At 56.0% G+C, this 16,720-nt stretch overlaps 2 protein-coding genes across 6 annotated transcripts; both read left to right on the forward strand.

The window, feature by feature from the left end:
* Positions 1–129: 129 nt before the first annotated feature.
* BACC1 (BPTF associated chromatin complex component 1) lies at positions 130–15,513 on the forward strand. 5 transcript variants are annotated; one of them, XM_071800220.1, is made up of 6 exons: positions 130–291; positions 2,531–2,625; positions 12,486–12,605; positions 12,701–12,912; positions 14,835–14,931; positions 15,055–15,513. In XM_071800220.1, exons 1-5 carry the CDS (start codon positions 271–273, stop codon positions 14,927–14,929), a joined length of 543 nt encoding a protein of 180 aa, XP_071656321.1. In that variant the 5' UTR covers positions 130–270; the 3' UTR covers positions 14,930–14,931; positions 15,055–15,513. The 5 variants fall into 5 exon arrangements, with proteins under 5 accessions (XP_071656321.1, XP_071656322.1, XP_071656323.1 ...); XM_071800221.1 differs by having other exon boundaries at positions 12,495–12,605; XM_071800222.1 differs by having other exon boundaries at positions 12,504–12,605.
* On the forward strand, positions 15,000–16,259 carry LOC139825813 (uncharacterized). Its single transcript, XM_071800114.1, has 3 exons — positions 15,000–15,039; positions 15,091–15,818; positions 15,858–16,259. The coding sequence occupies exons 1-3, from the start codon at positions 15,000–15,002 to the stop codon at positions 16,257–16,259; spliced, it is 1,170 nt and encodes a 389-aa protein (XP_071656215.1).
* Positions 16,260–16,720: the final 461 nt, after the last annotated feature.

Here is a 16,720-nt window from a genome sequence, read left to right on the forward strand (position 1 = left end):
TTTGGGGGGGGGGGGTTTAATATTTGGTGGGGGGACCCCAAATTTGCCAGCGCGCCGGCGGGGAAGGGGTTAAGAGCATAGAGAGGATGGGGTAGAGCGGCGCGGAGGGCGCTAAGCGGAAGTGGGGAGGTGTGGCTTAGAGGGGAGGGCGTGGCTTGCAGGGAGCGGCGCCACCATAGAGACGCGCGGGGCAGAGCGTCCCGCGGCGCAGCGACCATAGAGGAGCCGGAGAGGAGGAAGCGGCGGCCGGAGGGGCCGGGGAGGGGGGCGATGACGTCAGCGTCCACGAAGGTGGGTGGGGGTTTGGATTTGGGGGGAAATCGCGGGGTTTTGGGGCTTTCCGGGGTGATGGGGGGGGTGGAGGGGCTTCCGGTGGCGGTACTTCCGGTAGGAATCCCTCCCAGTATAAACCAGTTCAGCCCAGTATGAACCAGTCCCCCCCCCCGCCCAGTGTGGAACTGGTGCCTCCCAGGCCCCCCCCAGTATGAACCGGTGCATTCCTGGTCCTCCCAGTCCCATTCCCAGTATAAACCAGTCCCTCCCAGTTCATCCCAGTATGGAACTGGTGCCCCCCAGTCCATCCCAGTACAAACCAGTTCATTCCCAGTTCATTCCCAGTGCCCCCCAGTCCCCCCAGCCCCATTCCCAGTCCCTCCCAGTACAAACCAGTTCATTCCCAGTTCAATCCAGTCCCTCCCACTTCCCTCTCAGTACAAACCAGTCCCCCCAGTCCATCCCAGTCCCCTCCCAGTCCAACCCAGTTCATTCCCAGTTCCACCCGGTCCATTCTATTCCCTCCCAGTAAAAACCAGTGCCTCCCAGTCCCCCCCAGTCCCTCCCAGTGCTCCCCAGTACAAACCAGTTCATTCCCAGTCCCCCAGTCCCTCCCAGTATAACCGGTTCCCCCAGTATAACCAGTTACAGGTTGGTGAGACCCTCCCAGTGCCCCCAGTACAAACCAATACAAACCAGTATAACCCAGTATATCCCAGTATAACCAGTATAACCCAGTATATCCCAGTATAACCCAGTATATCCCAATATAATCCAGTATATCCCAGTATAGCCAGTATATCCCAGTATAACCGGTATAACCCAGTATATCCCACTATACCCCAGTATACCCCAGTATAACCCAGTATAACCCAGTATATCTCAGTACAACCCAGTACATCCCAGTATATCCCAGTATAACCACTATAACCCAGTATAACCCAGTATATCCCAGTATAATCCAGTATATCCCAGTACAATCCAGTGTAACCCAGTATATTTCAGTACAACCCAGTACATCCCAGTATATCCCAGTATAACCACTATAACCCAGTATATCCCAGTATAACCCAGTATAACCAGTTACAGGTTGGTGAGACCCTCCCAGTGCCCCCAGTACAAACCAATACAGACCAGTACAACCCAGTATCCCCAGTACAAACCAGTCTAACCAGTCTAACCCAGTATATCCCAGTATATCCCAGTATAACCCAGTATATCCCAATATAACCCAGTATATCCCAGTATATCCCAATATAGCCAGTATATCCCAGTATAACCAGTATAACCCAGTATATCTCAGTACAACCCAGTACATCCCAGTATAACCCAGTATAACCACTATAACCCAGTATATCCCAGTATATCCCAGTATATCCCAGTATAACCAGTTACAGGTTGGTGAGACCCTCCCAGTGCCCCCAGTACAAACCAATACAGACCAGTACAACCCAGTATCCCCAGTACAAACCAGTCTAACCCAGTATATCCCAGTATATCCCAGTATATCCCAATATAGCCAGTATATCCCAGTATAACCAGTATAACCCAGTATATCTCAGTACAACCCAGTACATCCCAGTATAACCCAGTATAACCACTATATCCCAGTATATCCCAGTATATCCCAGTATAACCAGTTACAGGTTGGTGAGACCCTCCCAGTGCCCCCAGTACAAACCAATACAGACCAGTACAACCCAGTATCCCCAGTACAAACCAGTCTAACCAGTCTAACCCAGTACATCCCAGTATAACCCAGTATATCCCAGTATAACCGGTATACCCCAGTATATCCCACTATACCCCAGTGTACCCCAGTATAACCCAGTATACCCCAGTATAACCCAGTATACCCCAGTATAACCCAGTATATCCCAGTATAATCCAGTATAACCCAGTATATCTCAGTACAACCCAGTACATCCCAGTATAACCACTATAACCCAGTATAACCCAGTATATCCCAGTATACCCAGTATATCCCAGTATAATCCAGTATATCCCAGTATAATCCAGTGTAACCCAGTATATTTCAGTACAACCCAGTACATCCCAGTATATCCCAGTATATCCCAGTATAACCAGTTACAGGTTGGTGAGACCCTCCCAGTGCCCCCAGTACAAACCAATACAGACCAGTACAACCCAGTATCCCCAGTACAAACCAGTCTAACCCGTCTAACCCAGTCTAACCAGTACAAACCAGTACAAACCAGTACAAACCAGTACAAACCAGTATAACCGGTATCCCCAGGTGGGCGAGATCTTCTCGGCCGCCGGCGCCGCCTTCACCAAACTGGGGGAGCTGACGATGCAGCTGCACCCGGTCTGCGACTCCTCCCCCGCCGGGTGAGCCTATAGGGGACATATAGGGGACCTATAGATTGGGGGGGGGGTCCTATGGGGTCCCTATGGGGTCACTGTGGGGGTTTGGGGTCCCTATGGGGGGTCACAGGGTTCCTATAGGGGTCTGCGACTCCTCCCCCGCCGGGTGAGCCTATAGGGGACATATAGGGGACCTATAGATTGGGGGGGGGTCCTATGGGGTCCCTATGGGGTCCCTATGGGGTCACTGTGGGGGTTTGGGGTCCCTATGGGGGGTCACAGGGTCCCTGTAGGGGTCTGCGACTCCTCCCCTGCTGGGTGAGATATGGGGATGTATAGGGGATGTATAGGGAACCTATAGATGGGGGGGTCCTGTGGGGTCCCTATGGGGTTACTGTGGGGGTTTGGGGTCCCTATGGGGGGTCACAGGGTTCCTATAGGGGTCTGCGACTCCTCCCCCACCGGGTGAGCCTATAGGGGACATATAGGGGACCTATAGATTGGGGGGGGTCCTGTGGGGTCCCTATGGGGTCCCTATGGGGTCACTGTGGGGGTTTGGGGTCCCTATGGGGGGTCACAGGGTCCCTACAGGGTCTGCGACTCCTCCCCTGCTGGGTGAGATATGGGCACCTATAGGGGATGTATAGGGGACCTATAGATGGGGGGTCCTATGAGGTCCCTATGGGGTCCCTATGGGGTCACTGTGGGGGTTTGGGGTCCCTATGGGGGGTCACAGGGTTCCTATAGGGGTCTGCGACTCCTCCCTCGCCGGGTGAGATGTGGGGATGTATAGGGGATGCATAGGGGACCTATAGATGGGGGGGTCCTGTGGGGTTCCTATGGGGTCACTGTGGGGGTTTGGGGTCCCTATGGGGGGTCACAGGGTTCCTGTAGGGGTCTGCGACTCCTCCCCCGCCGGGGACATATAGGGGACCTATAGATGGGGGGGGGTCGTATGGGGTCCCTATGGGGTCCCTATGGGGTCACTGTGGGGGTTTGGGGTCCCTATGGGGGGTCACAGGGTTCCTATAGGGGTCTGTGACTCCTCCTCCGCTGGGTGAGATATGGGGACGTATAGGGGATGTATAGGGGACCTATAGATGGGGGGGTCCTATGAGGTCCCTATGGGGTCCCTATGGGGTCACTGTGGGGGTGTGGGTTCCCTATGGGGGGTCACAGGGTTCCTATAGGGGTCTGCGACTCCTCCCTCGCCGGGTGAGATGTGGGGATGTATAGGGGATGTATAGGGGACCTATAGATGGGGGGGTCCTATAGGGTTCCTATGGGGTCACTATGGGGGTTTGGGGTCCCTATGGGGGGTCACAGGGTTCCTATAGGGGTCTGTGACTCCTCCCCCGCCGGGTGAGCCTATAGGGGACATATAGGGGACCTATAGATTGGGGGGGGTCCTATGGGGTCCCTATGGGGTCACTGTGGGGGTTTGGGGTCCCTATGGGGGGTCACAGGGTCCCTGTAGGGGTCTGCGACTCCTCCCCTGCTGGGTGAGACATGGGGACGTATAGGGGATGTATAGGGAACCTATAGATGGGGGGTCCTATGAGGTCCCTATGGGGTCACTATGGGGTCACTGTGGGGGTTTGGGGTCCCTATGCGGGGTCACAGGGTTCCTATAGGGGTCTGCGACTACTCCCCTGCTGGGTGAGATATGGGCACCTATAGGGGATGTATAGGGGACCTATAGATGGGGGGGTCCTATGGGGTCCCTATGGGGTAACTGTGGGGGTTTGGGGTCCCTATGGGGGGTCACAGGGTCCCTATAGGGGTCTGTGACTCCTCCCCCGCCGGGTGAGATGTGGGGATGTATAGGGGATGTATAGGGGACCTATAGGTGGGGGGTCCTATGGGGTCCCTATGGGGTCACTATGGGGATTTGGGGTTATTATGGGACCTCTATGGGAGGTTTGGGGTCCCTATAGGGGACTGTGACTTTTCCCCCCCCGGGTGAGACATGGGGACCTATAGGGGACATATAGAATGGAGGAGACCTATAGAATGTGTGTGGGGGGGTCTTATGGGGTCTCTATGGTGGTTTGGGGTTATTATGGGGCCCATATGGGAGGTTTGGGGTCCCTATAGGGGTAAGTGACTCCTCCGCTGGGTGGGACATGGGGATGTATAGGGGATGTATAGAATGGGGGGCGTCCTATGGGGTCCCTATGGGGTCACTGTGGGGGTTTGGGGTCCCTATGGGGGGTCACAGGGTTCCTATAGGGGTCTGCAACTCCTCCCACGCCGGGTGAGATATGGGCACCTATAGGGGATGTATAGGGAACCTATAGATGGGGGGGTCCTATGGGGTTCCTATGGGGTCACTGTGGGGGTTTGGGGTCCCTATGGGGGGTCACAGGGTTCCTATAGGGGTCTGCAACTCCTCCCCCGCCGGGTGAGACATGGGGACATATAGGGGACCTATAGATGGGGGGGTCCTGTGGGGTTCCTATGGGGTCACTGTGGGGGTTTGGGGTCCCTATGGGGGGTCACAGGGTTCCTATAGGGGTCTGTGACTACTTCCCTGCCGGGTGAGATATGGGCTCCTATAGGGATGTATAGGGAACCTATAGATGGGGGGGTCCTATGGGGTCCCTATGGGGTCACTATGGGGATTTGGGGTTATTATGGGGCCTCTATGGGAGGTTTGGGGTCCCTATAGGGGTCTGTGACTTTTCCCCCCCCGGGTGAGATATGGGAATCTATAGAGGACATATAGAATGGAGGGGACCTATAGATTGGGGGGTCCTGTGGGGTCCCTATGGGGTCACTGTGGGGGTTTGGGGTCCCTATGGGGGGTCACAGGGTTCCTATAGGGGTCTGCGACTCCTCCCCTGCTGGGTGAGATATGGGCACCTATAGGGGATGTATAGGGGATGTATAGATGGGGGGGTCCCTATGGGGTCTCTGTGGGGTCCCTATGGGGGGTTGAGGTCATTATGGAGCCCATATGGGAGCTGAGGGGTTCCTATAGGGGTCTGTGACTCCTCCCACACCAGGTGAGACATGGGGACCTATAGGGGATGTATAGATGGGGGGGTCTCTATTGGGTCCCTATGGGGGTTTGGGGTTATTATGGGGCCTCTATGGGAGGTTTGGGGTCCCTATAGGGGTCTGTGACTTTTCCCCCCCGGGTGAGATATGGGAATCTATAGGGGACATATACAATGAGGGGGACCTATAGACTGGGGGGTCCTATGGGGTCCCTATGGGGTCACTATTGGGGTTTGGGGTCGTTATGGGGGGTCACAGGGTTCCTATAGGGGTCTGCAACTCCTCCCCCGCTGGGTGAGATATGGGCACCTATAGGGGATGTATAGGGGACCTATAGATGGGGAGGGGTCCTATGGGGTCCCTATGGGGGTTTGGGGTTGTTATGGGGGGTCACAGGGTCCCCATAGGGGTCTGCGACTCCTCCCCTGCCGGGTGAGACATGGGGACCTATAGGGGACCTATAGAATGGAGGGGACCTATAGAATGTGGGGGGGGGTCTTATGGGGTCCCTATGCAGGGTTTGGGGTTATTATGGGCCCCCTATGGGAGGTTTGGGGTCCCTATAGGGGTCAGTGACTCCTCCCCCGCCGGGTGAGACACGGGACATATAGGGGACCTATAGATGGGGGCATCGTGTGGGGTACATATGGGGTCCATATGGGGGTTTGGGGTCATTATGGGGGGTCACAGGGTCCCTATAGGGGTCTGCGACTCCTCCCCCGCTGAGTGAGATACGGCGACCTATAGGGGACATATAGAATAGGGGGGACCTATAGATGGGGGGGGTGTCCTGTTGCGTCTGTATGGGGGCTTGGGGTTATTATGGGCCCCCTATGGGAGGTTTGGGGTCCCTATAGGGGTCTGTGATTCCCCCCCGCCGGGTGAGACACGGGGACCTACAGGGGACATATAGAATGGGGGGGACCTATAGAGTGGGAGGGGGGTTCCTATGGGGGGTTTTGGGTCCATATGGGGGTTTGGGGTCATTATGGGGGGTCACGGGGTCTCTATAGGGGTTTGCGAATCCTCCCCTGCCCGGTGAGATATGGGGACCTATAGGGGATGTATACGGGACCTATAGTTGGGGGGTGTCCTGTGGGGTCCCTATGGGGGGTTGGGGTCATTATGGGGCCCATATGGGAGGTTTGGGGTCCTTATAGGGGTCTGCGACTCCTCCCCCACCGGGTCAGATATGGGGACCTATAGGGGACATATAGAATGGGGGGGAACGTATAGAGTGGGAGGACATCCTGTGGGGTCCCTATGGGTTCCTGTGGGGGTTTGGGGTCATTATGGGGAGTCACGGGGTCCCTATAGGGTCTCTATAGGGTGTCCATAGGGTATGTATAGGTGCTATAGGTGCTGTAGGCTCCCCATAGAGTATCTATAGGGTGTCCATCGGCTATGTATAGGTGCTATAAGGTATCTATAGGGTATCTCAAGGGTATCAAGAGAGTATCTATAAGTTGTCTATAGTGTACTTATAGGTGGCATAGGGTCTCTATAGGGTATATATAGGTGTTCTAGGGTCTCTATAGGGTATGTGTAGGTGCTATAGGGTATCTCTAGGGTGTGTATAGGGTGTGTATAGGTGCTGTAGGTACTATAGGGTCTCTATAGAGTGTGTATAGGTGCTGTAGATACTATAGGTGCTAGAGGGTCTCTATAGCGTGGGTATAGTTGCTATAGGGTTTCTATAGAGCGTGTATAGGTGCTATAGGGTCTCTATAGGGTATGTATAGGTGCTATAGGTGCTATAGGGTATGTATAGGTGCTGTAGGCTGTGTATAGGGTATGTATAGGGTTTCTATAGGGTATGTATAGGGTCTCTATAGGGTGTGTATAGGTGCTCTAGGCTCCCCATAGGGTATCTCTAGGTGCTCTAGGGTCTCTATAGGGTGTGTATAGAGCCTCTATAGGATGTGTATAGGGTATGTATAGGGTCTCTTTAGGGTATGTGTAGGACGCTATAGGTGCTATAGTGTATGTATAGGGTACGTGTCGATGCTACAGGTTCTCCATAGAGTATGTATAGGTGCTATAGGGTACATATAGGGTACGTATAGGGTATGTCTAGGGTACGTATAGGTGCTCTAGGCTCCCCATAGGGTACATATGGGTGCTGTAAGGTACGTATAGGTTGCATATAGGGTATGTCTAGGGCACGTATAGGTGCTATACGGTACATATAGTTTACGTATAGGTACTATAGGATACATATAGGTTACGTATAGGGTATGTCTAGGGTACGTATAGGTGCTATAGGGTACATACAGGTTATGTATAGGGTGCATATAGATGCTCTAGGGTACGTGTAAGGTGTGTATAAGGTACATATAGGTGCTCTAGGCTCCCCATAGGGTACATATGGGTGCTGTAGGGTACGTGTAGGGTATGTCTAGGGTACGTATAGATGCTCTAGGCTACGTTTAGGGTGTGTATAGGTGCTCTAGGCTCCCCATAGGGTACATATGGGGGCTGTAGGGTACATATAGGGTACATGTAGGGTACGTATAGGGTATGTCTAGGGTACGTATAGGTGCTCTAGACTCCCCATAGGGTACATATAGGTGCTGTAGGGTACATATAGCGTACATATAGGTGCTATAGGGTGCTTATAGGTTGCGTATAGGGTATGTATAGGTGCTATAGGGTGTGTGTAGGGTGTGTATAAAGTACATATAGGTGCTCTGGGCTCCCCATAGGGTACATATGGGTGCTGTAGGGTACGTCTAGGGTACATACAGGGTACATATAGGGTATGTATATGGTGCGTATAGGGTGCATATAGATGCTCCAGTTTACATGTAGGGTGTGTATAAGGTACATATAGGTGCTCTAGGCTCCCCATAGGGTACATATGGGTGCTGTAGGGTACATATAGGGTATGTCTAGGGTACATATAGGGTACATATAGGATATGTCTAGGGTACGTATAGATGCTCTAGGCTCCCCATAGAGTATGTATAAGTGCTCTAGGGTATGTATAGGGTATATCTAGGCTACATATAGATGCTCTAGGCTCCCCATAGGGCACGTATAGGCGCTCTAGGCTCCCCATAGGGTACATATGGGTGCTGTAGGGTACATATAGGGTATGTGTAGGGTATGTCTAGGGTACGTATGGGTGCTCTAGGCTCCCCATAGGGTACATATGGGTGCTGTACGGTACATATCGGGTATATCTAGGGTACATATAGACGCTCTGTGCTCCCCATAGGCCACAAACCAACGCTACAGGGACCACATAGGGTCCGCATAGGGTCCGTATAGGATCCGTATAGGGTCCCCATAGGGTCCGCATAGGGTCCGCATAGGGTCCACATAGGTCCGCAGAGGGTCCATATAGGGTCCACATAGGGTCCGTATAGGGTCCACATAGGGTCCATGTAGGGTCTGCATAGGGTCCACATAGGGTCTGTATAGGGTCCGCATAGGGTCCACATAGGGTCCACATAGGGTCCGTATAGGGTCCCCATAGGGTCCGCATAGGGCCTACATAGGGTCCACATAGCATCCGTATAGGGTCCACATAGCATCCGTATAGGGTCCACATAGGGTCTGCATAGGGTCAACATAGGTCCGCATAGGTCTGCATAAGGTCCACATAGGGTCCACATAGGTCCGCATAGGTCCACATAGGTCTGTATAGGATCTGTATAGGGTCCACATAGGGTCCACATAGGGTCCGCATAGGTCCACATAGGGTCCCCATAAGGTCCGCATAGGTCTGCATAGGTGTGCATAGGGTCCGTATAGGATCCGTATAGGGTCCGTATAGGATCCGTATAGGGTCCACATAGGGTCCACATAGAGTCCGTATAGGTCCGCATAGGGTCCACATAGGGTCTGCATAGGGTCCACATAGTGTCCCCATAGGGTCCACATGGGTCCGCATAGGTCCACATAGGGTCCCCATAAGGTCCCCATAAGGTCCGCATAGGGTCCGCATAGGTTTGCATAGGGTCCAAATAGGGTCCACATGGGTCCGCATAGGGTCCGTATAGGGTCCACATAGGGTCCGCATAGGGTCCACATAGGGTCCGCATAGGGTCCGCGTAGGGTCCGCATAGGTGTGCATAGGGTCCACATAGGGTCCGCATAGGGTCCGCATAGGGTCCGCATAGGATCCGCATAGGGTCCGCATAGGGTCCGTATAGGATCCGTATAGGGTCCCCATAAGGTCCCCATAAGGTCCGCATAGGGTCCACATAGGGTCTGTATAGGATCCCCATAGAGTCCGCATAGGGTCCGTATAAGGTCCACATAGGGTCCACATAGGTCCACATAGGGTCCACATAGGGTCTGTATAGGATCCGTATAGGGTCCGCATAGGGTCCGCATAGGGTCCGTATAGGTCCGCATAAGGTCCACATAGGGTCCGCATAGGGTCCACATAGGGTCCGTATAGGGTCCCCATAGGGTCCGCATAGGGCCCACATAGGTCCGCATAGGTCCGCATAGGGTCCACATAGGGTCCACATAGCATCCGTATAGGGTCCACATAGGGTCCACATAGGTCCGCATAGGTGTGCATAGGGTCCGTATAGGATCCCTATAGGGTCCCCATAAGGTCCCCATAAGGTCCGCATAGGTCCACATAGGGTCCGTATAGGATCCCCATAGGGTCCACATAGGTCCACATAGGTCCGTATAGAGTCCGCATAGGGTCCACATAGGGTCCCCATAGAATCCGCGTAGGTCCGTATAGGGTCCGCATAGGTCCGCATAGGGTCCGTATAGGATCCACATAGGTCCGCATAGGTCTGCATAGGTGTGCATAGGGTCCGTATAGGATCCGTATAGGGTCCCCATAAGGTCTCCATAAGGTCCCCATAAGGTCCGCATAGGTCCGCATAGGGTCCACATAGGTCCGCATAGGGTCCACATAGGGTCCCCATAGAATCCATGTAGGTCTGTATAGGGTCCGCATAGGTCCGCATAGGGTCCGCATAGGATCCACATAGGTCCACATAGGTCTGCATAGGGTCCACATAGGGTCCACATAGGTCCGCATAGGGTCCGCATAGGGTCCGCATAGGGTCCGTATAGGATCCGCATAGGGTCCACATAGCGTCCCCATAAGGTCCCCATAAGGTCCGCATAGGGTCCACATAGGTCTGCATAGGGTCTGTATAGGGTCCAGATAGGGTCTGCATAGGGTCCGCATAGGGTCCATATAGGGTCCGTATAGGGTCCACATAGCGTCCCCATAGGGTCCACATAGGTCCGCATAGGTCTGCATAGGGTCCGTATAGGCTCCACATAGGTCTGCATAGGGTCCGTATAGGCTCCACATAGGTCTGCATAGGGTCCATATAGGTCCACATAGCTCCGTATAGAGTCCGCATAGGGTCCGCATAGGTGTGCATAGGATCCACATAGGGTCCACATAGGTCCGCATAGGGTCCACATAGGGTCCCCATAGAATCCACGTAGGTCCGTATAGGGTCCGCATAGGGTCCGTATAGGGTCCGCATAGGGTCCACATAGGGTCCGTATAGGATCCGTATAGGGTCCCCATAAGGTCCGCATAGGGTCCGCATAGGTCCGCATAGGTCCGCATAGGGTCCGTATAGGGTCCGCATAGGGTCTGTATAGGGTCCCTATAGGGTCCGCATAGGGTCCGCATAGGGTCTGTATAGGGTCCCTATAGGGTCCGCATAGGGTCCGCATAGGGTCTGTATAGGGTCCGCATAGGGTCCACATAGGTGTGCATAGGGTCCCTATAGGGTCCGCATAGGGTCCACATAGGTCCGTATAGGGTCCGCATAGGGTCTGTATAGGATCCCCATAGAGTCCGCATAGGGTCCACATAGGGTCCGCATAGGGTCCGTATAGGATCCGTATAGGGTCCCCATAAGGTCCCCATAAGGTCTGCATAGAGTCCGCATAGGGTCCAGATAGGGTCTGCATAGGTCCGCATAGGGTCCGCATAGGGTCCGCATAGGGTCCATATAGGGTCCGCATAGGGTCCGCATAGGGTCCATATAGGGTCCGCATAGGGTCCGCATAGGGTCTGTATAGGATCCCCATAGAGTCCGCATAGGGTCCGCATAGGGTCCGCATAGGTGTGCATAGGATCCGTATAGGGTCCCCATAAGGTCCCCATAAGGTCTGCATAGAGTCCGCATAGGGTCCAGATAGGGTCCGCATAGGATCCACATAGGTCCGCATAGGGTCCGCATAGGGTCTGCATAGGGTCCAGATAGGGTCCGCATAGGTCCACATAGGTCCGCATAGGGTGCGCATAGGGTCCACACAGGGTCCACATAGGGTCCGTATAGGGTCCGCATAGGGTCCGCATAGGTCCGCATAGGTGTGCATAGGGTCCACATAGGGTCCCCATAGGGTCCACATAGGGTCCGTATAGGATCCGTATAGGGTCCACATAGGGTCCCCATAGGGTCCACATAGGGTCCGTATAGGATCCGTATAGGGTCCCCATAAGGTCCCCATAAGGTCCGCATAGGGTCCACATAGGTCCGCATAGGTCCGCATAGGGTCCGCATAGGGTCCACATAGGTCCGCATAGGTCTGCATAGGGTCCGCATAGGATCCCCATAGAGTCCGCATAGGGTCCACATAGGGTCCGCATAGGGTCCGCATAGGATCTGTATAGGATCCCCATAGAGTCCGCATAGGGTCCGCATAGGGTCTGTATAGGGTCCGCATAGGGTCCGTATAGGATCCGTATAGGGTCCCCATAAGGTCCCCATAAGGTCCGCATAGGGTCCACATAGGGTCCACATAGGTCCGCATAGGTCCGCATAGGTCCGCATAGGATCCCCATAGGGTCCACATAGCTCCGCATAGGTCCGCCTAGGGTCCCCATAGGGTCCCCATAGGGTGCCTATAGGGTGCCTATAGGGTGCCTATAGGTACCGCAGGTCCCCCAGCGCCAAGTGGACGCAGCAGGAGCTGGAGCAGCTCCGCGCCGCCGTGCGCCGATTCGGGGACGACCTGCACCGGATCAGCGCCCTCATCAAGGAGCGGACCCTGTAATTAGCGCCCTAACGAGCCCCCCACCCCCCCACCCCTCATTAACCCCACCCCCCCCTTAATTAATTAACCAAACCCCTTAATTACCCCCTAGGGCTCAAATCAAAGCCACGGCCAAGAGGAAAAGCTACGAGGAGGCTGGGCTGCCCCTCCCCCCCCCGCCAGGGGACTCCCCCAAAAAGGGGCCCCGGAAAGGGGGGGGAGGGGGGATGGGGGGAGGGGGGGGAGGGGTCTCCTCCTCCCCCGCCCCTCCCCCTCCCCATGACCCCGCCCCCGGAGCCCCCGCCAAGAAGCACAAAGCACCAGGTGGGGGGAGAAACATTGACCCCCCCCCTTCGATTTTGGGGGGTCCCCCCCTTTAGTTTGGGGTCCCCAGGTTCCCCTATGCCCCTTGACCCCCCCCCTTTAATTTGGGTTCCCCCCCTTTAGTTTTGGGGTCCCCAGGCCCCCCTATGCCCCTTGACCCCCCCCTTTAATTTGGGTTCCCCCCCTTCAGTTTTGGGGTCCCCAGGTCCCCCTATGCCCCCTTGACCCCCCCCCCTTTAATTTGGGTTCCCCCCCTTTAGTTTTGGGGTCCCCAGGTCCCCCTATGCCCCTTGACCCCCCCCCTTTAATTTGGGTCCCCCCCCTTTAGTTTTGGGGTCCCCAGGTCCCCCCATGTCCCCTTTGACCCCCCTTTAATTTTGGGGTCCCCCTTTAAATTTGTGGTCTCCCGACCCCCCCATTGTCCCCATTGACCCCCCCTTTGATTTTGGGGTCCCCCCCTTTAGTTTTGGGGTCCCCAGGTCCCCCTACGCCCCCTTGACCCCCCCCTTTAGTTTTGGGGTCCCCCCCTGGGTCCCCTTGTCTCCCCCTTTAATTTGGGGTCCCCCCATGTCCCATTTGACCCCCCCTTTAGTTTTGGGGTCCCCAGGTCCCCCCATGTCCCCATTGACCCCCCCCTTTAATTTGGGTCCCCCCTTTAGTTTTGGGGTCCCCCCCATGTCCCCCTTGACCTCCCCTTTAGTTTGGGGTCCCCAGGTCCCCCTATGCCCCTTGACCCCCCCCTTTAATTTGGGTCCCCCCTTTAGTTTTGGGGTCCCCAGGTCCCCCCATGCCCCCTTTGACCCCCCTTTAATTTTGGGGTCCCCCTTTAAATTTGGGATCTCCCGACCCCCCCATTGTCCCCATTGACCCCCCCCTTTGATTTTGGGGTCCCCCCCTTTAGTTTTGGGGTCCCCAGGTCCCCCTATGCCCCTTGACCCCCCCCTTTAGTTTTGGGGTCCCCCCCTGGGTCCCCTTGTCTCCCCCTTTAATTTGGGGTCCCCCCATGTCCCATTTGACCCCCCCCTTTAGTTTGGGGTCCCCAGGTCCCCCTATGCCCCTTGACCCCCCCCTTTAATTTGGGGTCCCCCCCTGGGTCCCCTTGTCTCCCCTTTTAATTTGGGGTCCCCCCATGTCCCATTTGACCCCCCCTTTAGTTTTGGGGTCCCCAGGTCCCCCCATGTCCCCATTGACCCCCCCCCTTTAATTTGGGTCCCCCCTTTAGTTTTGGGGTCCCCCCCATGTCCCCCTTGACCCCCCTTTAATTTGGGGTTCCCCGACCCCCCCCATTGTCCCCATGTCCCCATTGACCCCCCCCTTTAATTTTGGGGTCCCCCTTTAAATTTGGAATCTCCCGACCCCCCCATTGTCCCCATTGACCCCCCCCTTTGATTTTGGGGTCCCCCCCTTTAGTTTTGGGGTCCCCAGGTCCCCATTGACCCCCCCACACCCCCACCCTTTAATTTGGGTTCCCCCCCTTTAGTTTTGGGGTCCCCCCCATTTCCCCCTTCCCCCCCTTTTAATTTTGGGGTCCCCCCCACTCCCCTTTCCCCCCCCCTTTTAATTTTAGGGTCCCCCCCCATATCTCAATCCCCCTCCCCCTTTAATTTTGGGGTCCCCCCCATAACTCTAAACCCCCCCCCCCTATTTTGGGGTCCCCCCCAGACCCCCCCTTTAATTTTGGGGTCCCCCCCATATCTCTACCCCCTTCCCCCTTTAATTTTGGGGTCCCCCCCATATCTCTAAACCCCCCCCCATATTTTGGGGTCCCCCCCCAGACCCCCCCTTTAATTTTGGGGTCCCCCCCATATCTCTACCCCCCCCCCCCATATTTTGGGGTCCCCCCCAGACCCCCCCCTTTAATTTTGGGGTCCCCCCCATATCTCTAACCCCCCCCCCCCATATTTTGGGGTCCCCCCCCCCAGACCCCCCCCCAGGTGACAGCGACACCTCCGGGGACCTCGTGGACATCGAAGGTTTTGGGGACCCCCCCCCCGCCAAACGCCTCCATTTCGAATAAAGGTAAAAGGGGGGGGACCCCAAAATTGGGGGGGGGACCCCAAAATTTGGGCTGTGGGGTCCCCAAAATCATGGGGACCCCCCCCCAACTTACCCCCCCCCCTAAACTTTGTCACCTTTTTACAGATGAAGCAACTTGGGGACCCCCCCCTGGACATTGAGACCCCCCCAAAATCCATAGGGACCCCCCCATAATTCATGGGGTCCCCCCAAATTCTTGGGGAACCCCTCAATTCTTTGGGGGGGCCCCATATCCTTCCCAACCCCCCCCGGACACCCCAAAACCCCCTTGGACCCCCCCCCAAATTTTGGGGGTCCCCCCAAATGCTTGGGGTCCCCCAGAGCCCCCCCAAACCTATGGGACCCCCTCCCAAACATTTGGGGTCCCCCCAACCCCCCCCGGACCCCCAAAAACATTTGGGGTCCCCCCCAAAGCTCTGGGACCCCCCCAAACCTTTGGGGTCCCCCCCAACCCCCCTGGACCCCCCAAACTATTGGGGCCCCCCCCAAACCTCTGGGACCCCCCCAAAACATTTGGGGTCCCCCCAATCCCCCCAGGACCCCCCAAAATATTTGGGGTCCCCCCAAACCCTCCAGGGCCCCCCAAACCCCCCTGGACCCCTGAAGTTTTGGGGTCCCAAACCCCCCTGGACCCCCCAAACTATTGGGGCCCCCCCCAAACCTATGGGACCCCCCCAAACATTTGGGGTTCCCCCCAAACCTATGGGACCACCCCAATACATTTGGGGTTCCCCCCCCCAAACCCCCCTGGACCTCCCAATGTTTTGGGGACCCCCCAACCCCCCCTGGACCCCCCAAAGATTTGGGGCCCCCCCCCTGGACCCCCCACACTTTTGGGGTCCCCTCAAAACCCCCCTGGACCCCCCAAAGTTTTGGGGTCCCCCCCAAACCTCTGGGACCCCCCCAAGCATTTGGGGTCCCACCCCAACCCCCCCTGGACCCCCCAAAGATTTGGGGAACCCCCTAAAGATTTGGGGCCCCCCCCTGGACCCCCCACACTTTTGGGGTCCCCCCAAAACCCCCCTGGACCCCCCAAAGTTTTGGGGTCCCCCAAACATTTGGGGTCCCCCCCAAACCCCCCCTGGACCCCCCAAAGATTTGGGGTCCCCCAAACATTTGGGGTCCCCCCCAAACCCCCCCTGGACCCCCCAAAGTTTTGGGGTCCCCCAAACATTTGGGGTCCCCCCCAAACCCCCCCTGGACCCCCCAAAGATTTGGGGATCCCCCAGACTGCCCCCCAAACCATTGGGGACCCTCCCCCCCTTATTTTGGGGTCCCCCCCTTTAACCCATCCCCCCCCCCCCCATTAAAGATTTGGGGTCCCCCCCCAAAAACTTGGGGTGTCGAGTTGGAGCCTTTATTGGGGTGACACCAATGGGGGGATTTGGGGGTACAGGGGGGTCTGGGGGGTCTATGGGGGGATTTGGGGGTGCAGGGGGGGTCTATGGGGGTTCAGGAGGATTTGGGGGGGGCTCTATGGGGTTTTGGGGTGTCCCGGGGTGAATTTGGGGGGGTTTTTGGGGGGGTTTTTGGGGTGTTTTATGGGGTAGTTTGGGGGTGTTATGGGGCTGGTTTTGGGGTGTTTGGGGGCTGGTTTTGGGGTGAATTTTGGGGTGTTTGGGGGGTGAATTTTGGGGTGTTTGGGGGGTGTTTTGGGGGTGGATTTTGGGGTGATTTGGGGTGGTTTTGGAGGTGAATTTTGGGGTGATTGGGGTGGTTTTGGGGGTGGATTTTGGGGTGATTGGGGTGGTTTTGGGGGTGGATTTTGGGG

Source organism: Patagioenas fasciata, chromosome 29 (assembly GCF_037038585.1).
Source record: "Patagioenas fasciata isolate bPatFas1 chromosome 29, bPatFas1.hap1, whole genome shotgun sequence".
NCBI classification, from domain to species: domain Eukaryota; kingdom Metazoa; phylum Chordata; class Aves; order Columbiformes; family Columbidae; genus Patagioenas; species Patagioenas fasciata.